The sequence below is a fragment of the Xyrauchen texanus genome, chromosome 21 (genome assembly GCF_025860055.1).
Source record: "Xyrauchen texanus isolate HMW12.3.18 chromosome 21, RBS_HiC_50CHRs, whole genome shotgun sequence".
NCBI lineage: Eukaryota > Metazoa > Chordata > Actinopteri > Cypriniformes > Catostomidae > Xyrauchen > Xyrauchen texanus.
In genome coordinates, this window is record NC_068296.1 from 17,531,095 (window position 1) to 17,556,497 (window position 25,403).

At 37.6% G+C, this 25,403-nt stretch overlaps 2 protein-coding genes across 3 annotated transcripts in view; both read right to left on the reverse strand.

The window, feature by feature from the left end:
- Nucleotides 1–3,326: 3,326 nt before the first annotated feature.
- LOC127661769 (uncharacterized) lies at nucleotides 3,327–10,339 on the reverse strand. Of its 2 annotated transcripts, none has more exons than XM_052152649.1 (3): nucleotides 9,976–10,339; nucleotides 6,616–7,742; nucleotides 3,327–5,093 (listed from the first exon to the last, which is right to left on the reverse strand). In XM_052152649.1, the coding sequence occupies exons 1-3, from the start codon at nucleotides 10,121–10,123 to the stop codon at nucleotides 4,287–4,289; spliced, it is 2,082 nt and encodes a 693-aa protein (XP_052008609.1). In that variant the 5' UTR covers nucleotides 10,124–10,339; the 3' UTR covers nucleotides 3,327–4,286. The 2 variants fall into 2 exon arrangements, with proteins under 2 accessions (XP_052008609.1, XP_052008610.1); XM_052152650.1 differs by having other exon boundaries at nucleotides 4,952–6,502.
- A 2,022-nt stretch (nucleotides 10,340–12,361) lies between these two features.
- LOC127661687 (phosphatidylinositol 4-phosphate 3-kinase C2 domain-containing subunit alpha-like) overlaps nucleotides 12,362–25,403 on the reverse strand; it is a 54,316-nt gene continuing 41,274 nt past the window's right edge. Inside the window, exons 17-33 of the mRNA XM_052152514.1 lie at nucleotides 25,263–25,356; nucleotides 24,734–24,828; nucleotides 24,448–24,628; nucleotides 22,310–22,414; nucleotides 19,530–19,622; nucleotides 19,008–19,137; nucleotides 17,720–17,856; nucleotides 17,379–17,548; nucleotides 17,035–17,191; nucleotides 16,692–16,801; nucleotides 16,355–16,562; nucleotides 15,847–15,971; nucleotides 15,626–15,743; nucleotides 14,405–14,486; nucleotides 14,019–14,128; nucleotides 13,759–13,884; nucleotides 12,362–13,483 (exon numbers count right to left, since the gene is read on the reverse strand). Of these exons, the coding sequence (XP_052008474.1) occupies nucleotides 13,301–13,483; nucleotides 13,759–13,884; nucleotides 14,019–14,128; nucleotides 14,405–14,486; nucleotides 15,626–15,743; nucleotides 15,847–15,971; nucleotides 16,355–16,562; nucleotides 16,692–16,801; nucleotides 17,035–17,191; nucleotides 17,379–17,548; nucleotides 17,720–17,856; nucleotides 19,008–19,137; nucleotides 19,530–19,622; nucleotides 22,310–22,414; nucleotides 24,448–24,628; nucleotides 24,734–24,828; nucleotides 25,263–25,356 (2,224 nt within the window). The 3' untranslated portion in view covers nucleotides 12,362–13,300. The remainder of the gene's footprint in view (nucleotides 13,484–13,758; nucleotides 13,885–14,018; nucleotides 14,129–14,404; nucleotides 14,487–15,625; nucleotides 15,744–15,846; nucleotides 15,972–16,354; nucleotides 16,563–16,691; nucleotides 16,802–17,034; nucleotides 17,192–17,378; nucleotides 17,549–17,719; nucleotides 17,857–19,007; nucleotides 19,138–19,529; nucleotides 19,623–22,309; nucleotides 22,415–24,447; nucleotides 24,629–24,733; nucleotides 24,829–25,262; nucleotides 25,357–25,403) is intronic.

Consider the following 25,403-nt stretch of genomic DNA (forward strand, 5'->3'; position numbering starts at 1 on the left):
GAGCGTCACGTCATTGACCCTATTGTTTGTAGCACGTGGTTTAGTTTATGTAAGAATGCTTTGCTCACGTGCAAGAACCATTTCAAATGTGACAAAGGTAAAGAAGCCAAGCATAATTTACCTTTAAATAAAGGGTTTCAAAACAAAAGCCTTGTTTTCACAGAAGTTAACAGGCCACGTGAAGAGACAACTGTTCAAATGAGAGAGAATTTCGGAGTTCACATCTTACTTATTTAAAAGTTTAAATATTGTTGAATACCTTCCAGTTTTTATAGTAATTCAGCAACAAATCCATCTGCATCTTAAGAGTCCATGTACAAAAGAAGCCTTGTTTACACCTGGTGCTATGATTTTTAGTAAAATAATAGGCTGTTTTGGAAGGTAAAGCTACTTAGATAACATAAAGCACTGTGGTTAGCTCTAAATGTAGCCTTATTAAAATCAACGAAGCAAGCTAAAGGAGGACACAAAACTTGTTCAATGGCGCCCTCTAGTGTGCAACACTTAAAACGGCGATAATGTCATTTGTGAAGAAATCCATGTCTGCACATCCTTTCTTGACATTTATCATTCATTCACTGGGTAAAAGAAAAGCCTTTAGCTTTTGTCAGTATAGCAATCTGGTTATTTTGATATTCACGTAGCAACATCCCACTGCTTAAACACAGTTATTAAACCAACCTTTGCTGGTTGGGTGGTTTTATCTGGTTGCCCATCCTGGTTATAGCTGGTCAGGCTGGTTTTAGAGAGGATTTGAACACTTTCTTAAGCTGGTCAGGCTGGTTTTAGTATTTTTTAATGGGAGGCTATCTGACCAGCTAAAAGGCTATTCAAAACCCATCTAAAACCAAACATCTGAATAGCCTGGCTTATGCTGGTTTTGGCTGGTTTTTTTACTGCATAGCAGGCTGCGAGACCAACTATAACTATCTTAACCCAGCTAAGACCAACCAACCAAAATGGAAAACGACTGTAAAAACTACGATTCAGCAAGCCATCTGCTGTAATTAAAATGGTGTCATGTTTTATTGTCAGGCAGAAAAACTAATAACATTACTAATGTTTATTTCGTTCTAAAAAATATTGGTAAATAATATAATTATTCAAAACATAACTGAGTTAAAGATAAAAAATACCTAAATGCAAAGTTTATCTACCAATGTCAACACACACACACATAATATACATTTACATTCCTATATAAAAGCTTCCGACCAATATCCAAAACTGAGCATAAATAAATGTGAGCCCAATTTAAAGGAATATTCCGGGTCCAATATAAATTAACCTCAATCGACAACATTTGGGGATTCATTTTGATTACCATGAAAATTCATGTTGACTTGTCCCTGTTTTTTTTTTTTAAACTAAAAGGCAAAAATCTGCATTCCAGTGAAGCACAATGAAAGTGAATGGGGGCCAATCTGTAAAAATGTATAATACTCACCTTTTCAAAAGTATATCCATAAGACATCAACAATATGTGTATTAACATGATTTTAATGTGATAAAATCGATTACTAACTTATTCTGTGTAAAGTTACAGCTAATTATACAACTTCGTTGCCATGACAACGTAATGTAAAAAAAAAAAAGTAAAGAAAAACAGAAAACGACTGTAAAAACTACGATTTAAAGAACTTTACAGCTCAAATAATAGTAAATAATATAAAACTATAAGCTTCCCTTTTCTGCCTTTAACCCCACTAAAAATTGTCACCTTTCACTTCCATTTTAAGATTTTTTTTATTTTTATTTTAGGAAGGGACAAGACAAAATTATGCCACAAATGCAGTCCATTGAGCTTTAAGGTGCAGTCAGTAACTTTTGTCTTGGTTTCATCTTGGACTTACACTGACACCTAGCGTATGCAGCATCATTTCAAATCAATAGTTTTCAGTTTCAGATGCCGTTGCAGAAATTCACTATTCACAGTCAGCCAAGATAACTTTAATCAATGAGTGAAAGTGTCCAATAACAGGACAGTTACTGAGATTAAGTGAGAAGTATTCGGCTGGTCATGTGATTCTAATATGGCAGCCCCATGTGTGGACCGTCTCCATGTAGAATAAAACAGCTCTTATAAGGTAAAAGCTGATATGACTGGAGTCTTCATTTTAATGAGTGAGTGCTCATGATTTCCTACATATATTGCAAAATTACAATTCATGTCTATAGGATGTAAACTTTAATGAGGAAAAGTGCACCTTTAACTTGTACTGAATTCAGATTATTCCTTTAAGTGAATTTCAGGTTCAAATCCATGTGATTTATATGAGAGTCAAAATGGCTCAGTGAAGCTGCTGTAACTAATTTGAATATTTAAATATTTTTACATATCACATCAGACAGGGAAGTTCAGTCATCATGATTTTTTTTTAACCACTTATACTGACCATAAACATTATTGACAATGTGCTCAATTGTATTATTCAGTCTGTGCAACATCAAGAAAAACCTGTCAATGCAATCTCACTATTTCTTAGCTGATACTGGTAGAATTTCTGTCTGGAAAGTGAGGCGTTTCGGAGTACCTGTGTTGCCTTTTTATTGTCTCTTACACTGGCTGCTGATTACTCTATTGCATCAGGCAGTCTTTGCTTTGTAATTGTGACTCCAGAGATCCCACTTCTCAAGCTTTGTACTCTCCAGGATGAGTAATAGAGGTTGGGGCCATGCTGGCTGCCCTCCCACAACACACCAGCCACTGTTGCAATCACATGCAATCCTCTCATAGTGCTGTGCTTTGTTGCCTAGAGACCAGGGTCACCTGGGTGAAGGCACCTTAGGAGAGGAAGACACCATAGCAGCACCACCACCATGCATTCAGGTAATAACTGCACCCTAAAACTACTTTGATCTTTTGCTTTCTAAGCTGACCCTGAAGGAAAACCAGAGAAAAAGGACAATCAGCAAGTTATCATGTTACTGGACATCAGTGGAAAGACTGGTCTACCCAGTATCTTTCACAAAAGCATATGCTTACCTTTACATTATCCTTAAACATGAGCAGACAGGAAGGTGAACAGAAAAGACAACTATTATCGGCAGCTCAAGATAAAGCATAATTAAATTAGCAAGACTTGGAATCTGTTGTCAGCATGAAAGATTGCGTAAATGATTGCTTGTCTTTGCACCATGCAAGTTTGTTGCGGCTGATGTGTCGAGGGGAGATGCTAATTGATTTCTCCACAAGGGAGAGAGTTTCATCACGCTTTGTTTTTAACCCCTCTCTTGCAAGGGCTGCACATGGCAGTCTCAAAGGAGCTCTTTACCTCTGTGTGAGGCTACAGTCAGTGTCAGAGTCTGAGACACAATTAACTGGTAAGAAAAAATCAAAACAAACAAGACAGGAAAGTGTTCAAGGAAACAAATTTTACATTCAACAATGAGAGTGGAAATTACAACATGGAGACATTTTTACATGAATTGTAAAAAGCGAATGAAAGGTGTTTAAAAATAACACGTTAACTGCCATTTAATTTAGCCCCAAGTACATTTGAAGTCAGAAGTTTACATACACTTAGGTTGACGTCATTAAAACAAATTTTTTAACCACTCCACAGATTTAATATTAGCAAACTATAGTTTTGGCAAGTAATTTAGGACATCTATTTTCTGCATGACACAAGTAATTTTTCCAACAATTGTTTACAGACAGATTGTTTCACTTTATATTTACTATATCACAATTCCAGTGTGTCAGAAGTTTACATACACTAAGTTAACCGTGCCTTTAAGCAGCTTGGAAAATTCCAGAAAATTATGTCAAGCCTTTAGACAATTAGCCAATTATCTTCTGATAGGTGGTGTACTAAATTGGAGGTGTACCTGTGGATGTATTTTAAGGCCTTCCAAACTCAGTGCCTATTTGCTTGACATCATGGAAAAATCTAAATAATTTAGCCAAAAACCACCATAAAAAACCACCTGACTATAGTTTGCAATTGCACATGGGGACAAAGATCTTGCTTTTTGGAGAAATTTCCTCTGGTCTGATGGAACTGTTTGGCCATAATGACCATCGTTATGTTTGGAGGAAAAAGGGTGAGGCTTGCAAGCCGAAGAACATTTACATTTAAATTTACATTAATTCATTTGGCAGACGCTTTTATCCAAAGCGACTTACAAAAGAGGAAGAACATCAGCGAATCATCTTAGGGAGACAGTGGTATGAAAAGTGCCATATTACAAAGTTTCACTATCATCATAATAGTATACAAAACAGATTTAAGTGCAACAAGAAATGTAAATATATATATATATTTATTTATTTTTTATTTTTTTTATTGACCGGTTAAGTGCTTTTGGAAAAGATGTGTTTTTAGCCGTTTTTTGAAGATAGAGAGTGAGTTAGCTTCCCGGATTGAGTTGGGAAGGTCATTCCACCACCGTGGTATGATGAATCTGAAAGTCCGGGAAAGTGTTTTGGTGCCTCTTTGTTTTGGTACGACAAGGTGACGTTCCTTAGCCGACCGCAGGCTTCTGGTGGGAACGTAGCTCTGCATAAATGTTTTTAGGTATGCTGGAGCAGACCCAGTGACTGTTTTATATGCCAGCATCAGGGCCTTGAATTTAAAACGTGCATGAACCGGCAGCCAGTGGAGAGAGACAAAGAGTGGTGTAACGTGCGCTCTCTTAGGTTCATTAAAGACCAGACATGCTGCTGCATTCTGGATCATTTGGAGAGGTCTAATAGCACATGCAGGAAGGCCTGCAATGAGAGCGTTACAGTAGTCCAGTCTAGTTATGACAAGGGACTGAACGAGCAGTTGTGTGGCATGTTCAGAGAGGAAGGGTCTTATCTTCCTGATATTGTAGAGTGTAAATCTACAAGATCTTGCAGTTTTTGAAATGTGGTCTGTGAAATTTAGCTCATCATCAATGGTTACCCCTAGATTTCTGACCGTTTTGGAAGGCGAAACTGTAGTTGGACCCAGCTGCACGGTGATGTTGTGTTCAACAGCCGGGTTGGCTGGAAAGACAAGGAGTTCGGTCTTGGCAGGGTTGAGTTGAAGGTGGTGTTCCTTCATCCAGGCCGAGATGTCTGCCAGACAGGCAGCGATTCGAACGGTCACTGTGGTGTCGTTGGGCTGGAAAGACAAGTAGAGTTGCATGTCATCAGCGTAGCAGTGGTAAGAGAAACCATGTGACTGGATGATGGGTCCCAGTGATGTTGTGTATCACCATCCCAACTGTGAAGCATGGGGGTGGCAGCATCATGTTGTGGGGGTGCTTTGCTGCAGGAGGGACTGGAGCACTTCACAAAATATATGGCATCATCAGAAAGGAAAATTATGTGGATATATTGAAGCAACATCTCAAGACATCAGCCATGAAGTTAAATCTCGGTCACAAATGGGTCTTCCAAATGGACAATGACCCCAAGCATACCTCCAAAGTTGTGGCAAAATGGCTTAAGGACAACAAAATCAAGGTATTGAAGTGGCCATCACTAAGCGCTGACCTCAATCCGATAGCAAATTTGTGGGCAGAAAGGAAAAAGCATGTGTGAGCAAGGAGGCCTACAAACCTGACTCAGTTACACCAGTTCTGTCTGGAGGAATGGGCCAATATTCCAGCAACTTATTGTGAGAAGCTTGTGGAAGGCTACCCAAAATGTTTGACCCAAGTTAAACAATTTAAAGGCAATGCTACCAACTATTAATAAAGTGTATGTACATTTCTGACCTGGGAATGTGATGAAAGGAATAAAAGCTGAAATAAATTATACTCAACTACTATTCTTAAAATAGTGATCCTAAATGACCTAAGACAGGGAATGTTTTCTACGATTAAATGTCAGGAATTGTGAAAAACAGAGTTGGTGTATGTGTATGTAAATTCTGACTTCAACTGTAGAAATTGATTAGTGAAGACAAATGAAGCAAATTTCTGTAGTAGTATTTGTTCTTGGTCAAAATACGGTGTAGAATGTAACTTTCTGGGAAAACTCTCAACATAAATTGAACAAGTAGGCTATATATAAAAATGTAAACATTGTAACTTTTTTTTGCTTAAAAGAATCAACAACCTACTTCACACCACTTCAGAAGTAAAAAAAAAAAAAAAAAGAAGAAAATAAATAAAAACACATCTACTATTCTAGAAAATCCACAATTTGTGTTAAAAATAATTATTTGTAATCACATTAGTTACATTGTAGGATCTGTAAGGCATAGCAAAAACATGGTTAACATTCAGTTGTAAGTAAATTTAACAGTGTGGGAACTATATGATCAACGATTACAATCAGGAATGTTAAGAATTTTTGCAGATCAAGAACTGGTTACTTCATCTGTATGCTGTTCTTACTGGCCAGAAGCTTTTCCCTGTGTGGTAGACTAAAACAATAGCTAATGGCCTTCTCAGTCTCATTGATTCTCTTTCGGAAGCGGTCTCTATCCCGGGCGAGCTCCTCCCATGGTCCCTTACGAGATGCATGAAGAGCAAAGGACCAAGCTTGCATTTTGTGAACTTGCACAATGGGAGAAAACTTGACCTTGAAAATTTTGATGGACTACATTAGCATCAATACATTAATCAAGCAATCATAGATTTGTCATACATGCAATTGCATCCAAATAAATGTAAAGATAGTAAAGAGATAATTACCTTCTTCAAAGTAGGACATTTCATCTGGATGCCATGTTCAGCTGTCTGACCAGCATGCCTTCTCCATGGCACCACAGACAATGTATCAACAGATAATTTTTTGCAGCAATGGCGAGCAACTTTCCTTTGCTGTAAAGGGGGCTTTGAGCACCTTGAAGGTTTTAAGTATCTGACTGTCTTACTTTGTGTGTTATGTCTGGGTGAATCAGAACAGTTCTTAGAACCTATTGGGGTAGCAGGTGAGCTCAGAAGAGTGGCTCTGAAATTCAGTGGGTGATAGGGATCATCATTCTGAGAGAGGGACCTCCATAAGTCTTCTTCATCTTCAGAACCTGGTTTGGAAGAGTCAGAGCCTGTAGATGCAGTGGAGTGCGACGCGGTGGGACTTTCAGCCTTTTGAACTGGCTGTGGTACCACTTCTTCTTTGCTTTTTTCTGTAACCTCACTTGACAAACATGCAGTAAAGCACAGGGGGTGATATGGATCCGTAGAGTTGGTCAGAAGCTCCCAGAGTCTGTCACTTTCCTCTCGCTCTCCTTCTAAACAGGAACTGTCCGTGCTACCCCAGCTGAACTCACTGTCTGAAAATTGACCTAATGATTTCAGTTGACCTGGGCCTTGAACATCCTCAGTAGGCGATCTACACGAGTTAGGATCAGTGATGAGTTTTTCATGCTTTACAATCTCCTTTGCAGCAAATCCTGACACACATGCAGAGAAAGACACAGGGGAGCACCTGCTCTCTCTGCATTTCCTCTCCGAACCACCTAATACACTCCAGTCATATCCGTGTTTCCACATGGAGTGATCTCCAATGTAGAGGTCTTCACTGTCTGTGAGACACTCTGTTGCATGGGACACAAAGCCGTCCACCAAAGAGCAGCAGAGCTCATCGTTGACCAGACTGGATAGGACAGCTCTGGAATGAGAGCTCACATCAAAGGGGTCCCTTGCAAATTTTGAAAGCGAACTAGAACCGGCGACCACCATGTTTTTGTTGCTTTCAAACAAAGAGGAGAGCAGGAAACTATCAGAGGGGTCTCCTGACCCCCTCGTCATGTGCTGAATGTGTTGCCCTGTCTCATCCGTAATTCTCAGATGGACTTCAAACCTGAACATCTGGAAAACTGGGGATAAAAAAATAAAAATGCTTGAGTTAATTTAGTGGCCATAATAATTCAAGCTGTCAAAGTGAACGCATTAATACTTGTGATTAATTAAAGTCTTCTTAATTGCAATTTAATGCGTTTAATGTTAATAAAGCATAAACCAGCATCTACACTGGTTCGAATAAGGCGGAACCTTTGCAATGTGTCCGCCTGGAGTCATTACACTGATGCACACACCACACACACACACACACACACAACATCCGTGTCAGTGATTATTTTATGGGAAAAGGACCTTTTAACACTATTTGTTGTACAAAACAAGCCCAGATGGGACTTGTGAAAGAAATCAAGTAAGGTACAATTTAATTACCACAGAAGCACGTCAAGTATTAACTATCACCAATAAGCAAAATGAGACGTTGTTTGCAAGCGCTTTTCATGTGGAGTTCAAAGAGGCGTTTGACGCTGGCGCTAATGCCCTGACGCGAACCGTGAATGTGTCTTTGCGATTGCTGAAGCAAAGCGGATAGCCGTTTAGCATAACATTGCAATGAATACTCAACCTATGGTTGCATAGTTCTTTCAATTAGACAACCTCCCACTTAGACTTTGCTAATTGTTTAATGTTACTTGAATTGGTGCTATTTTAGAGAATTTCTAACTTTATACTGTGGAAGACTTTGTTTGGAAAATGTTAATAAAGCATTATTGTTACATATAGTTTTGTTTTCTTGCCTAAGAAGGAAATAAGTGCATTTTGACAGGAAAAAAGTATATATAGAGTACAATTTCAGCACTTTTTCAGATTAATTGTGATTAACTATGAACAATTTGTACATTATTCATGATTAAAATGTTAGTCAACTGCACAGCACTAATAATAATACATAAAGGCACTTAATACATAAATAAGTACATTCTTCCATATGTCATTATTAAAATATGGCTACAAACTTTTCAGTCATGAAAACGATTTCAGATAGTCAAGAAACTCCATATAAAAGGCGATCTTTTATTAAATAATATGAAATGGTTTGACTATATCGTTTTACAATGTATTCGGAAAATATATTTAAATTTGTCATCTGTCTGAAAACCCCCACTTCTATGACATTTACAGTTATTTATGTGTTAATGTTTTGTTTTCTCAGGTCAAGCATTTGTGCAAGGCCTAACAAGTGTGTAAAAAAGCAAAACAATAAGTAATTCACGAGTAAAATCATTTTATAAGATTATAAAATCTTGGGTTTGGTCCCTTGGTTTCATGTCATTTGTGTTATCAATGTTAAAACTTGTATTTTGAAAATACAAAAACTTCTGAAATAGAACTTCCAATGTCAATATAGGAAGAAGAGGCTGCGCAAATGCGCATACAGTGATTTTCCCACCATGTTGAAAAATGTTAATTATTTATATTTTAACTATATATATATTTTCTTCACATTGTTAATTTAAATAGGTCATTGGTGTTACATTATTTTATGTTCATGTGAAAGATTTTTATAGGGGAAAAAAAATATTTAATAATATGATTTATAGATTTTAGTCTGATTAGTGGTTTGTTTTGTGATGCTGTTTACACGATCTTAGAAATGTAATCTTTTAAGGGAATGTGTCACTGGTGTTATCATCACTAGTGTGATGTTACAACACTTGCTTCATTCGTTAAACAAAATAAAGAGCAGTTAAAGTCGTCCTTTATGAATACAAATAATGTCAAGATGTTAAAGAAAAGTTTGTATTTGTAAAAACTAAACTGAACTAAATTGAAAATTACAGTTAGTCAGAAAGTGAATTTGTTTTTGAGAATGACCTCATATTCTTTTCTGCAATTACACTTCCACTCAATCTAGGCTATTCTGGTTTACTATTGCAATTTGATATTGTGGCAATGTTTTTGCAATGGATAGAGGTGTCTGTTAAATAAATTAAATTGAATAAATAGGAAAAATCCCTATCCACTCGATCAAAAGATAGATAGATAGATAGATAGATAGATAGATAGATAGATAGATAGATAGATAGATAGATAGATAGATAGATAGATAGATAGATAGATAGATAGATAGATAGATAGATAGATAGATAGATAGATGCAAATGCACAATTGCACGTCAACAAAAAACTCATCCAAATATTTAGTACCCACATAAATATTTAACATATCTAGCAGAATATTACTGTAAACAGCGTAAAAATAAATTGAAATGCAAATATATTCCGTAAAGATCGCTAGTTTGTAAATTACCCGTCATCAAAGTGCAGCAGATGATCTGGACCAGCAGTCGTAAGTGTCCCCACACCACACACAGTATCTGTTTGGTCCAGGGCAGCAGCATCATCCTGCTGTCCCCGAAGCGCCGCAGTGCGGTCCGCTCTGATCCGCTCCTCTCCATCTTCAACCGATAAACCGTCACGTATTCTGATACTCGTCCCTTGGTTTGTTTTCTTTGTTGTATTTTATCGCTTGATTTATGAAGTTTGCAAACCTCATTTTCCCAAATATATGAGAGTTAACTCCGAGCGAAAGCTGCTGAGGTCCACATGATGTCAAAAAACATTTTGCACATCTGCTCAAACTTATGAAAACATTCTACTATAAACAAATATCTCACGTGACCTTTGATTCGATCGCGTATGTCTCACTCATAGTCAGACCGCCCTCTCCCACAACTGACCCCGCCTACACCATGACGTAGTACTTTGACGCATGGTTTGTTTTCCCATGTGAAATCTGACAGGAAGCCACAGGTGAACATCTGCTACTCTTACATCACGCCATTACTTTGAGTCTCATGCCAGTACTTTAAGACACTGACTTCCTTTTTTTTTGTTTTGTTTTTTTGTTATACTTGTATATACAAATATTATTTTGCCATACTTAACACCACTAAAAGAGACCCTTATCACTTGTAATGGCAATTTATGTTCTCAAAGTTGAGTTTAGAAATAGAGGTGTGATTATTTGCCTCCTGTGTTAGGTCACTCAAAAATGAAAATTCTGTCATTATTGGCTCACACTCAAGTTGTTTCAAACCAGTATGACTTTCTCCCGTGGAGCATAAAATAAGGAGTTAGGCAGAATCTTAGCCCAAGTCATCATTCACTTAAGTTGCATCTTTGTTTCTCTCCCTCTATAAAATGAAAGTAAGCAAAGACAGAATTTTCATTTTTGGGTGAACTACTAATGTAGATGTAAGTTTGATACATCAGTTCTTATGTTGCATAGACAACACTTCATAGCACTATATAGAACTATACATAGATTTCACATGTGCCTAAATCAAAACATGTAAGATAGATGCCAGTAACGCAAGGCAATTAATTTAGTTTACTTGCGCCTGTATCATCACTATGGTACATATGTTAACGTTACATTTATAATTTCAAGCAAAGCAAATGTCTGTATAGTGACAATTAAATAAGCATCTATTAGGAGATACAAATTGAGTGCTAGATACAGTCTGGATAATAAAGTGAGTTTAGCAACCCACAAAATGTCATTCAAATTGTTTCATGTATCAGCTGCATGTAAGCAGTTGGAATTCAATAAGATCTGAATGTACGATATCTACTTTAGCATTCCTGTGCAAACCTAGTGACAAAGCGTTCATATTTCTTTTGCAGCAGCAAGGCATCACCCAGGAGACAAAACAAATGTTTGCACTGCCTCCCTTTCTCTCCAGATGCTTTCTCACAGCAACAGCATTTTTAATGAGGTGGTACAGTTCCTTCTGCAGATCTGGGGTAAGGCTTTTACAGTTTAGGATAGACAGAATTTTTACTGGCATTGATGTTGTAACCCTTAACATTATTTTATACACTAATTCAGACCAAAATATATATATTTTTTTCACTGTACATCTGGTCATTGCAGTCTCTAGGCACGATCGTGTTTTCAGGCTCGATTACACTTCCTAGTGATTGACGCATGCACAGAGCGCTAGATGGCGCTAGGAAGTGTAATCAATCATGATCGCCAAGGAGACTGCTGATGTCAAGATTTATAGTGAAAAAGGAGTTATATTTTGTTCTGTTCTCACCCAAAACTGATTGGATCACTTCAGAAGACACCGATTAAAACACTGGAGTAATAATATAGATTACTTGTATGCATTTGTGATTTTTGGAGCTTCAAAGTTTTGGCCACAATTCACTTGCATTGTATGGACCTACAGATCTGACATACATATATCTGGGATGGTGTGTAATTTCTGCACCATTGGTGCCCCCAAGCATAATTAAAAAAACAATCAGTTTTAAAACCGACTCCAAACAACTCCCCATTCCATTGGTCAGAAAACAGATAGTCCCAGTTAACGTTGCTTTGTGGGCTAGACAGTCCGCTCAAACAAACAGAGAGTGCCACAGAGCAACAGTGTTTACACTTTAAAAAATAGGAAGATATGAATGAAAATTAATATATTCATAATATTAATTTTACCATTCAGATCTCAGAATTTAGTAGAGAAATTACTTCCGGTATGAATTTCCTTATAAATATATTTTGAATGCATTATAATCAACCAAAAGGTTTTGTGTTCATTGTCTGTCCCCTACTGGTTAATATGTGTTTTTTCTTGTCAATTACAGTACATGAGTTATTAACTTCAGAACACAAATTATACAGACAGATGTTCAAAAACATTTAATTTTCCTTTAGGAGAAAGACAGAATTACAGCAAACATTGATTCAGTCAGGTTAAAGATAACCAATAAATAACTGTCTATGTTAAAAAATACATTTGAATTGATATTAAGTCATAAAAGAGTGAATCAAGTCACTATTTGTGGAGTGAGTGATGACTTACAGTACATCTTGTATATCATTTTTAAAATGCCTCCAGGTAAACTCAAAAATAGATTATAATACAGCTAAGCTCTGGCAATAGCTTTGCCACAGACACCATTCCCTTTTGAACAGGGTTCATTATAATATTGTAAAAATTCCCTTGGTGCCAAGAACATTTAATTAAAAGACATATTGAACAAGTGACATAACCACTTAAATTTGTGACTTGCGTGCAGATCATTTTACATTAAATTTACAAAACATGGGATTTCAGTAAGATATACCACCAAAGTACTAAGAAAAACAAAAAGGAAGAGCATATGAAGGCACCCTGTTATTGTTCCCAAACTGGGGTGTGGTTTCGAGTTTTCAGTTCATTTGGCACATTATCAAAAGCACACTGCTGTGCTTGGCTAGATAACTCAAAACCTTAAAGGCTATTAATATTTCTTATTTGCATAGGTAGAAAAGGAAAGTGTAAAAATGAGCCATTTTAAAAATACAAGTGTCAATCTCTTTCTATTTAAACTTACATACTTGTATAATAATATAAACTCTTCTTTAAGTGAGCCGTTTGGTCCTCTTATGTACCAATTGTACATAAACTAATGTTGATTTCTCTTCACACACACAAAGTTGGATTTGCTTCTTTCAACAAGGAGTGTTGATTAGTGACAGAGAGAGGAGCTGAGGGAATCTTTGTTGTCCTGTAAGGTCACTTGTTGTAGTCGCATCACCCTATGTGGGAAAATAGCTGGGGTGGGATTGTTGCTGGTTAGATCTAAAAATAGGACACCGTGGTGAGCTTGTACCACTTGATAGTCTCTTTGCTTAGGTCAAAGTCCTTAAGGCTGAGGGTGATGCCACCCAAATACCAGTTCTCTCGTAAAGACTCTGCACTGAGCACACTCAGCTGAAGTTCCCTTTGCTTCAATGTTTCCTTACTGTAACCACTGTACACCAGCTACAAACCGAAAGAGAACAAATGGGATTATTTCCTCTAGGTCTCAAAACAGCCAAAGTGAATGTTGCTATGTCAGTCTAGTCGAGATACTTATACAAACAGACCAGCGTTTTGATAGTAGTCTTTACACTTTTTAGAGAAAAAACAGCCACCTACGAATGGCTTACCTACAACTACTACTTAAAATAGCTGGGATAAGAGAAAGTAAAGTATTTAAATGTTCAAAAAATCACATCACCTTTAAATAGATGCTAGGATGCAGAAGGCACACTTACCATTTCATTAAATGTGGGGTTCCTAGTCTTCCTCGCAATCTTTGTTTTGCGTTTTGAGGTTTTGTGGGGGTCTGGGAGAAGATATGTTTTCACATAAGGGTTTGGGTCTGCTCCATCATTTGACAACTGTGTAAGAAGGATAGATGACACGTTAAATATGCCAGAAGGATGTCTCCAATAACTATGATCATAGTCATAATAATAATGTACTAATTCTGGGATTGGTTTGAAGATACTATTTTAGTACTAAGAGTAATTACCAGGTCTTTGATGTGCATGACCATTATGAAGAGTGTGTTGTTTCGGTAGGACACTGACAGCTTCACCTCACCCTCCACTCGGCCAGTGGTGGGACTCACTGGAGTCATCTCTGATAAAACAGACACAAATTATTGTATAACCAATTATGTAAATTTGGCGAGTTTAATGCTAATCCTGATCAAATTAAATGACACTAAAAACTGAACAGATGGCAGTAAACAACTTAAAGCATAAAAAACTGTTACTGAATAATTATATAATCATCTATAGTTTCATCAATCCATGTAAAACAGTTTTTCTTAAAAAGGCTGGATGCGATTTGCATATTGCACTTTAGAGCCCATAGCCTTAAATTGCATCTTTAAAGACTATTTAGCTCACATACCTGGAGCTTTTGGGAATCCATCAATCCCCTCCTGCTTGTCATCTCTCGGAATAGGGTGGAAGAAGGTATAAATAAGATCACACTACAAAAAAAAAAAGAAAAGTCTGATTAGCCAACATTAAATAATAATATGAGTGCCATTCTGTTTTCAGACAATATAAAGGGACATGTAATGTAAAGTAACAAAGAATGTTTGCATATATAATTTTTTTAAAACCCATGAAAAAGTAAAAGTTTTGTTACTTTTAGGCCATGTCTATCAACTTAAAGGTCATCTATATGCTTGTAGACTTCTAAACGTCAGCAAAATTAGCTTCAGGAGATATACACATTGAACGTGCAGTCTCTCTGGAGACTAAAAAGACCCAGCAAAAGAGTCACAAAGCTGAAGAAAAATGGTCTAATCAAATGCTTTCAAGAACGAGAAGGTACCCTCCCCATATATCTGTTCAGCGCACTCGCCTGTGTTCTCACTGGCATAGATAATGCCCTCGCAGGTCACTTCAAAAGGAGCACAGTCCATATTGTAGGGTCATTGTAAAAAGAATTTCCAATAAATATAACTTAAAAGTGAGTTTAAATTGACTGTTATCACCTTTCAGCCCTCCAATGCTGTCACAGGGGAGGGTACAGGGCATAGGGATGATAACCTCTGAAAGGAATGCAGGACTTGGCAGTAAAGTTAAGTTTATTCCTATTTTTATTGCAGCCATTTTATCAGAGATTTTTGGGGATGTAAAGCACAAATAAGTGTTCTTTAAACTCTATATTTAGTGTATTGCATTTCAAAACATTGATATGTTGTAAATGTTTACTCGCTTGTTTCTCAATCCAATACTCAAACCAATACTTCCAGGTACGCAAGCAATAGCTGCCGATTTTGATACAAATTGACAAAAATTGCACATCATTGCCGGTCATCGTTCAGTTCTCATGTCGGTGGAAAAGAGTCGGTTTTGAGATCTGTTCTCCATTCCTCAGTCAAACACTGACTCCGGCACGAGAAGCTGCATTTCAGTGGAGAAGGAGTGTATATGGCTTTGCCAGGTTGCAGTGCAAACTAAAGCCTATTGGTGGGTATTTAAAAAAAGGGATGAATCATTTGAAATGTCCTGCCCAACTTCCTATTTCAATAGGAAATACGTCAACACACCAAAGCAAACTGTGCTTGTCAAGGAAGTTTACAGGGACTTTAAAAAATGTATTTCCTCATGTTCCCACCTGGTTGACCTCTGCTGAACTCCTCATCAGATTGTGGACATAGCTGTTCAATTCCACTTTCCTCTTGGATGCCACGTCCTTAATGTGCGTGCGCCCCAGCACCATTTTATTAGGGAATCTATGAACATGAATATATTTGTTTCAACATCTCAAAAGCAAGTAAAAGATTTGGCAAACCAATTTACAAGAGAGTTAAGACAGACAGAAGTAGGTTGATATACCCTGGTAGCTTCCACAAAGGGAAAAGTATGGTCAACTTGTTGTGTAGTTCCTGGAACTCATCAAAAGTGCGGAAGACAAACTGGGGCTCACTCTGACCTTCCCTATGGAGCCGCACTACATACGTCTGTGAAAGAAAGAGAATGACCCTAATAACAAGATGACAACTTGTAAATTCCATCTTCTCCACCCCCCATATTCTCAGAAATAATTTGCTTCTATGGTAATGCTCATGATGCCAAAATGGATCCATATAGACATTTGATGGTAATGACAGCAAAGCACTTCATTTAAAAAAAATTTGCAAAATATTGAAGACTAAAAAAGCACACCATGTAACACTGGCTATAATAAAATATCATATAAAACCATGAACCATTTTTACAAACACATAATTAGTCATTTCGACATGATGTGAAAGCAACATCAAAAGTGTCCAGCATATTTTGAGCATATACTTTAAGAAACACTGGTTTGCCAATAACCTTGAAGGTATGATGTAGGTCTTACATAGTGCTTGTCAGGGTTGTATCTCTTTTGAAATGAGAATATGGAAGCATCTCTGATTCGGCCATCCTGCTTTATAGTGTATGTGCGGGGAGCAAACGAGAGAATGGGCTCATCATTGGAGGGAAGTCCAGAGAAACGCATCTGGGCCAAATTATGGATGAAGAAATTAAACTTTGTGGCGACACTACCCAGGCTGGATTCAATCAATCTTTTTGAAAAAAAAAAAAAAAGGTGGAGGAAGAGACACAGATTTACAGAGATGCCAATACATTTTATTTAGAGAGCAGCCAAAAACTCTAATGATTATGATCTGAACCTTATGAGTAGAGAATTCTACCTTGTGAAGAAAATGGTGGCCTCTGCATCCGTAGTCTGAGGTTGAAGAGCATCATGTACATATTTAAGATCCTGGACTCCTGTCAGCTCAAGTAAACCTGATTGTGTCATCTGTCAAAGTAAAACACAGAGATTCCAAACTTCCAAAAGTCCAAGATGAAGAAAAACACTGACCATCGCAGACTGATCAACATGCAATCAAAAACTTCCTGGGATGTGCAATGACTCGCCAGGTAGCTTATGTAGCCAAACAACATTGGCATTACAAGCGCCGAGTGATGACACAAGCCTTTATGGATGAGAACACAAATTACTACGCATTTTAAGTGCATGTAAGTGCTTACCAGAGACAGCAGGTTGAGGAAGAGGTTGGAGTGTTTGCGTATCAAGTTGTAGGCTTGAGAGCAAAGGTCAACAAAAAGCTGGAAGCGACTAGTGGGTCTCTCTCCTCCATTGATGACATAAGCCATGTCAGAGGTCAAGACAAATGGTGCACGGTCCCTGAAATTGGGAATAGTATTGTGATTTGATGTAAACAAACTTTTCGTATCATGCCCGGTCAACCACATTGCCTTTTAAAGTATACTCTTTTGACCGCGAGTGAATACAAACGCATTTGACGCCTGTACACTAAAACTGCTTTGTGATACGTATACTTTGGGCTTTTAATGCATAACTGTTCATTTACCTTTTAAAACTACCAATCATCTGTGCATGACCCAGGAACTTTCCAAAGTCTATGTGGAACATGTGGCCGGTGGAGCGCAGCATTATGTTGTCATTGTGGCGGTCACAAATTCCCAGGATATAAGTGGCCACACAGCAGCCTGCGCAAGTGTAGATGAAATTCTCTGAGGCCTAGTGAAAGAGAGTTTATTATGTTTAAAAAAAATAACTTTTCTAACCTCGATACACATAGTAACCAAAGAGATGGCCATATAAGTAAATGACAGGGAAAATGTTTTCATAAAACATAATAAAGCTGTCATGGATCATTATTAAGTTTAAAAGGTTATGCTTAAAATGTACCTTCTCATACTCATCCTCAGCAGGGTTATACTTGCGAAGCCACTCTGCCAGAGGTTTGTCTTTGAATGAGCCAGTCACTCCGTACTCCACCTGAATCTTCCTCAGTGTTTCAGAAGATGGCACCAACTCCACCATGCCTGTGCAACCAAACACAACTCTATAATGTGAGGTCCACATAAGCAGAATTTACTGTAAATGACTGTAAAAGGACTGCAGAGGACTGTAAAAGGTCAGATTTTAAAGGGGTCATATATTATCTATTATATAATCTTACTCTTAAAAATAAACATTTTAACAACTCTTGTTAGTTCTTCTGATGTTCTGAAGTATCTATCCTACTTGTGACTCTAACCCCCTGTGACTGCGTGGGCCAAATTTCTGAACACTGAAAAGGGTGTGTTGGCAGTCATAGGTTGATGCTTTTATAAGGAATAATTCACCCCAAAATGAAAATTATCTTATGTGAAAAATACCTCATGACATCCCAGATATATATGACTTACTTCCTTCTGCAGAACACAAACAAAGACTCTTAGAAAAATATACTCTCTGTAGTTCCATACAATGCAAGTGAATAGTGACCAAATCTTTGAAGCTCCAAAAAGCACAAAGGCAACATAAAAATAATCAACAAATGGTTTAATCCATGTTTTTTGAAGCGATACAATCATGACATCAGCAGTCTCCTTGGCGATCATGATTTCAAGCTCCTAGCGCCATGTAGCACTCTGCATATGCGTGAAGCACTTGGAATTTAGCTTGAAATCATGATTGTGCCTAGAGACTGCAATGGCAAAATGTACAGTTAAAAAGGAGTTATATTTTGGTCTGTTCTCAGCCAAAACAGATTAGATCACTTCAGAAGACATTGATTAAATGACTGGAGTCATATGGATTACTTTTATGCTGCATTTATGTGCATTTTGCATTTTCAAAATTTTGGTAATTATTCACTTGCATTGTGGAACTACAGAGCTGAGATATTCTTGAAAATTATACACATCTGGGATGGCATGAAGGTGTAAGTTTTTGCAGCTTTAATTTCAATAAGTGCACTTTTTGGACTGGCGAGAAAGTAGAGTTCAGAAAGTTACAGCATGTTTTCATAGTATAATGAACTCCTATCTCAAAAGATCAAGAAAATGTGTTTCCTCATGATCAATAACAAATCGATTAAAACAACAAATAGTTTATTAATAGTTCAATGTAACAGTATTTCAATCAAAATTTAAATATTAATTGGGGGGTTTCTAGCAAAATATTTTTTTTAATTTAGAGTGGGACATACCTTTGTCTTTACCAGTAGAGATGCATTTAAAGTTGACAATGCGCAGGTCCAATCCCTCCTGCAGCCAAATCCGATCCATAATGCGAATCATCTGCAATGCAAGCATGTCCTGTCTCAGGTCCTCTCCAACCTATATTACAGTGAAGACAGACTTTTTAGATATTCTTTGACTATTTGGATATTCCTCAAAAATCAACACCCTGTGCTAAAATATGTTGGTAACAAATTTGATATTTACTTTTTGCTACTGATTCTACCACTAGAGGGCATGTTTATGCCTGAGATCAGGGTTTAAATATTGTTTGTTGTCTTAGGTCCATTAACCCACATCCATACTTGCATACGTTTCTATTTTGAGTTTAATAATTTATCACAATGCAGAAATTTATATAAAAAGAAACAGAAAGTTCCATAACTACTGTCAAGCCAACATAATATAAAACAATAACAAAGCTCAGTGTGTCAACATTCTAACTGTGGACACTTTTCATTAACAAGAACTCTTTATGAGTATTTCCACACCTTAAACATGACGTTAATCTCTTCTCCCAGCGGGTCTGCGTTTACCAGTGCAATCTTGAGAGGTACAGCGTTGGAATTGAAGAAAGAACAGGCCTAGTTTTAGGAGATGGAAACAAAACCAGCACCATGTTACAAAAGCACAACATTAGCCTAGGGGTTTCAGATAGTTTTTCTGCCACAACATGGCAACAAAGGCCTTTGAAATGAGGCAGCACCAACTGTAGAAGACATGTTGGGTTTGCGACACTGTAGACTATGCTGACTATGCAGATCTCTATATTAGAAAAAGGAAGAGAGGGAGAGCAAGCAAGGATGATAAGGAACTGAATCACATGTGAATGTTTCTCATCAAAACGGAACAAAATCTGGCAGACATTACATTAGAACTGAAGGCTCAGAGGTTTATGAGGCCTCTAAAGAATTGCCCTAAAATAGTTGTTGAACAAGAGCTAATGTGAATGATTTTACTTGCCAGCATGAAATACATTTAACAAGACCAAAATTATTATTAGATAATCAGATAATCTACTGTAACAAGTACCATAGTATCAAACGGTAACTGCTACAGCATAAGCATACAATTTTTTTTGTTTGTTTTTTTTGTCAGTAGTGTCATCCTACAGAAATAGTGTCAAATCCACCGTTCACTCCACAAAGAAATATGGCTGATATCTATATTCAAGTCCACATGGTGTTTGCAACCCATTTTACTCCGTAATCTGACGCATTTCAGAGTAGATCAGGATATTCAACAAACAAAATGTAGAGTGGGACTTGATTATATGAAAATTGATCTCTTTTTGACAGGTGGGTGAAGGGAAAAGTAAAAACGGGTTAAAAAGAGATTGGAGTCAAACGGAGTCAGGTTTGTAGGCCTCCTTGCTCGCACATGCTTTTTCAGTTCTGCCTACAAATTCAGATTAAAGTCAGAGCTTAGTAATGGCCACTCCAATACCTTGACTTTGTTGTCCTTAAGTAATTTTGCCACAACTTTGGAGGTACACTTGGTGTCACTGTCCATTAGGAAGACCCATTTGTGACTGAGCTTTAACTTCCTGGCTGATGTCTCGAGATGTTGCTTCAATATATCCACATCATTTTCCTTCCAACATGATGCTGCTGCCCACATGCTTCACAGTTGGGATGATGTTCTTCGGCTTGCAAGCCTCACCCTTTTTCCTCCATACATAATGATGGTCATTATGGCCAAACAGTTCCATTTTTGTTTCATTAGACCAGATATCAAAGATCTTTGTCCCCATGTGCACTTGCAAACAACTGTAGTCTGTTTATTTATGGTGATTTTGTAGCAGTGACTTCTTCCTTGCTAAGCAGCCTCTCAGGTTATGTCGATATAGGACTCGTTTTACTGTGGATATAGATACTTGTCTACCTGTTTCCTCCAGCATCTTCAAAAGGTCCTTTGCTGTTGTTCTGGGATTGATTTGCACTTTTTGCACCAAAATACGTTCATCTCTAGGAGACAGAATGCATTTTCTTTCCTGAGCGGTATGACGGCTGCGTGGTCCCATGGTGTATATACTTGCATACTATTGTTTGTACAGATGAACTTGGTACCTTCAGCCATTTGGAAATTGCTACCAAGGATGAACCAGACATGAGGTCCACAGTTTTTTTCCTGAGGTTTTGGCTGATTTCTTTTGATTTTCCCATGATGCAAGCAGAGGCACCGAGTTTGAAGGTAGGCCTTAAAATAAATCCCCCAGGTACACCTCCACTTCAGTACACATCTTATCAGAAGATAATTGTCTAAAGGCCTGACATAATTTTCTGGAATTTTCCAAGCTGCTTAAAGGCACAGTTAACTTATGAGGCTTTTCCTTTGCACGATACAACTCCACTCATCTGGACTCAGCTTGCTTTTTTGGGGGTTTTCCTCTGTGGATAGTACCTGGTCCCTGATACTTTTTTAGTACCACCTCGGTCGAGGTTCCAAGCTAGCCGAGCCAATACTAAATGTGACGTCAAATTCCTGCAGATCACTGATTGGTCAAGGAGAATTGTCACTACCAGCGTCACTGGATTTCCGATTCGTGACATCAACCCGCTAGTTTAAAAGTTAGTAACAGCGATAGCAGTATCATTTGTTCACGCGACTTTCGAATTGTGAAAAAATAAATGGCTGTGCGCAGATCCACGCCGTGGCCAATAAATGAGGTGCAGACAGTCCACTCTTTAGCGATGAGCGAAACGATAAAGTCTCTCAGGAAGTGTCTCAACTGTTGGCTGCACATGGCTACCACTGGACCTACCAACAGTGTAGGGAAAAGTAAAAAAAAAACCTTAAGTGACTACAGAACCATCAAGGAAAAGTGGAAGTGGTTCGACCAAATAGACGCGATCTAAACCGGCGAGCAATGGGAGGGAGAGTGCCCTGGACGCAGCCACGATGGAGGATGGTACGTTTTGTTACGTTAACTCCATACTCTGCTTGAAAGCTTCACTTTATTTAGTTGACCAGCTAATGGAAGCTTGCTTCAAAAACAACCAGGCCACACTTGTGTGTAAAAAAATCACCATGCAACAACTGCTTTATGCAGCACAATGAGCTAGTAGCTAACAGTAATTGTTGGAAACATTACTTGTGTCATGCACAAAGTAGATGTCCTAAACGACTTGCCAAAACTATAGTTTGCTAATATTACATTTGTGGAGTTTGCTAATATTAAATCTGAGAAGTTTTCATAAGTGTATGAAAACTTCTGACTTCAACGGGAAACAAATCATATTTGTATTTAATGTCAACTTAAAGCACTCACCTTTATATTGAGTTCTTTTGCCACGAGGCTGGGGCTAATGGGGAGTCGACAGTTGCTTTTCTGGAAGAAAGACTGAACCCTCTCTAGTCCCTCAAGCAGCACAACCTATGAATAAGAACATCTGAGACTGAATGAAGTTCCTAGGTGACAAAATATTGGCTAATTTGGACTTCTTTGGATGATTTAGCCATGACAGAAATGGAGATAACCTAATAAAATCAATGTGTTTAAATCATAGTAATGAAGACCCTTTATTAATGCTTTCTATCTGTACATAAAACACTTCAGATGGGAGATGACATCAGTCTTGATTGGACGAACTTGAGGAATCAAGGGTTCATCCAAATACAATCATCCAATCATCAATATTATCACAATATTATTTTTTTTTAAACGGGTATAAATTGAAACACAACATATTTATTAAAAGGATAGTTCAACCAAAAACTAAAATTCTCTCATTACTTACCCTCATGCCATCCCAGATATGTATGACTTTCTTTCTTCAGTAGAACACAAACAAAGAGTTGGATTATTAATTTTTTTTTATACTTTAATGCTTTGCATTAGTGTAATTCATGTGTTGTGAATCTGTAATTGCATATTAACACAAAGTAAATGTGGTCTGTAAATGTGCCTTCCTTTTTTTACGCTTACACTTTTAGCACCGTTTTTGACCTAGACATGGCCAAAAACATTGCAAACCTGCAATCAGTGATATGCAAGCAAAGAAAGGATTTCATGAACAGGAAAACGGATTGACTGTGTAGATTAGAATCAGTCTGTAAGTGACAAATTAACTACAGCAAACGTGTATATGACTTGTGTTTGTGGCGCGAAAAAATTAAGTCAGAAGAATACATACCACATTTACTTTGTGTTAATATGCAATTACAGATTCACAACATTAATTACACTTATGCAAAGCATTAAAGTATTGCTAATATTTGTTTCTTACACTTGCAACTTGCCCCTTTTTGAAAACTAGCCAATAGGTTTTGATTTGTAGCCACACACTGACACACACCCCTTTCCATCACGCTGATCAAGCTAGAGCACTCTTACAGGGGAAACTTGAGAGGTAATCTCAATATTGGCCAGCTTTTCCAAATATTTGAAAACTGAATGATGATCTAGCAACATTACTACATAACCTGCCCACAAACACACAAAGTAAATCGCAGTCTTTGTTTACGACGAGTCAAGAGACGTTGTGCAGTACAGATGAATGAAAAGCAAAGGAATAAAAGATAATATATCCATGTTATGAATCACAATACACCAAGCATAATAATTAGAGAACACTTACTAGAACTGTACATCCCAGGAAACCTATGGCAACAAAAAATTTAAATATAAACTCCAGCCACTCCAGCATTGGTGCATCCTGTTCAAAAATGTGCTCCCAGACATCTCTAAGAATTATTTCCTTTGAAGACAATTACCCTCCAATGTGAGTGCTTCAGAGAGGTGAAAGGTGATAACAGACAGTCAGAACTGACTTTTTAAGATATTCTTATCAGAAAATCTGTTCAGAACGGCTATTTCATGGATTTTGCTCCCTTTAAAGTGCCCTGTGAAGGCTTGATCAGTACCAGTTAGAACACAGCCAGATGCTGTAAGGGTAGGGGTGCATTTTCATTCCAAAAGGCATTTGATTGGACAGAAAATTTGATGAAAGTCTGAAGTGTAGAATGAGTCATAAACATCTTTTATCCGTATTGGTGGCAGATTTGATATTCTTGTATCTAATGAAAACAAATTTTGTCAACGTTTAGAAGTACACTAACAAATAGATGACCTTAAAAGGTAATAGATATAAATTTTAAGTAGCAAAACTTTCATTTTGATTTCACAGGATCTTTAAGTATTTAAGTGTTCCATAAAGTCGTATAGATTACTTTTACAATGATTGTTTGTGCTTGTTGGAGCTTTAAAGTGCTGATCACCATCCACTTGCCTTTTATGGACCTATAGAGCGGAGATATTCTTCTAAAAATCTTTGTCCGTGTTCTGCTGCAAAGATAAATTCATAGACATCTGGGATGGCATGAGCGCGTGTAAATAATGAGAGAATTTTTATTTTTGGGTGAACTAATGCTTTAAGGTGGAGTGCTCCTATGGCAGCAACGGCTTACCTGTCTAGTGGAGCTGCTCGCCTGGCGCACCTTTTCAGCCAGAGCACCCAGCAGCTGCACAAGCTTTGTCTGCTTCTCAAGTTCAGCTCTCAGTCCAGCCCCACAGAGACACAACAACACTCCAAGGATGGGGTCATAACGCTGACCAAATGCTGGATCCTGCACAGCATCTCTCAGCAGCCTGCATCCAAACAGGCAGCTTATAAATGTTTGGTTCACTAAGACATATCTCATGGTAAGATCTGAATAACAACAAAGGCTCATATTCTAAATAAAATTACTTTACCAGTAAAGATAATGTGCAATGTTGACATTTCCCAGAGCCCGAGACAACAGAAACTTAAGCAAGGCATTGCTGAGGTGGCACTCAAACTTCACTGCCTGCAGAAAAAGAAATCAGTTAAACTATATTTTAAACAAACTTGCATGATCTATAGTATAACCCCTCAGACACGGCAACAAAAAAATCCCTGACAAAGGTTAAGCTGTTTTTAGGAGCAACAACATAAATGTGTGTGTGTTTGTGTGTGTGCATACATATTTAAATATCATTTGAGGATAAACATGTCCCCAAAAATGAGCCAAATCTGGGACCAAATTTTGGGACATTAGTTGAAGTCCTCGATTGGAAAAATAATACATAAACAATATTGCTGTTGTTGTTTTTTTTTTATACAGTTCATTTAGAAGTACGGTTAGGGTTAGTTTTTAGTAATTCAAAGACTATGTATGTAATGTATGCTATGTAAAAACAATAGAAGTCTATGGTTTGTTCATATTTAGATGGCAAAGTAAATGTGTTTGTTTGTGCACACCTGAACAAGCTGAGGGAGATAATCAGCCAGCTCATCATCACTGCTGCTCTCGATCCAATTCACAGCTACTTTCCTCACTTCTGTGTCAGCAAACCTGAATTAATAAAAAATCATGCACAAATTTAATCACATGCTCAGCTA

What these genes read in the sequence shown, in the direction of transcription:
- LOC127661769 (XM_052152649.1), bottom strand. Translation starts at nt 10,123, where the DNA reads ATGGAGAGGAGCGGATCAGAGCGGACCGCACTGCGGCGCTTCGGGGAC. An exon ending in CTGCTGCACTTTGATGACGG is followed by an intron (nt 7,743 to 9,975) that starts GTAATTTACAAA and finishes TTTTATCCCCAG; the next exon opens with TTTTCCAGATGTTCAGGTTT. An exon ending in AATGTCCTACTTTGAAGAAG is followed by an intron (nt 5,094 to 6,615) that starts GTAATTATCTCT and finishes TTGTCTTTCCAG; the next exon opens with CCCAACGACACCACAGTGAC.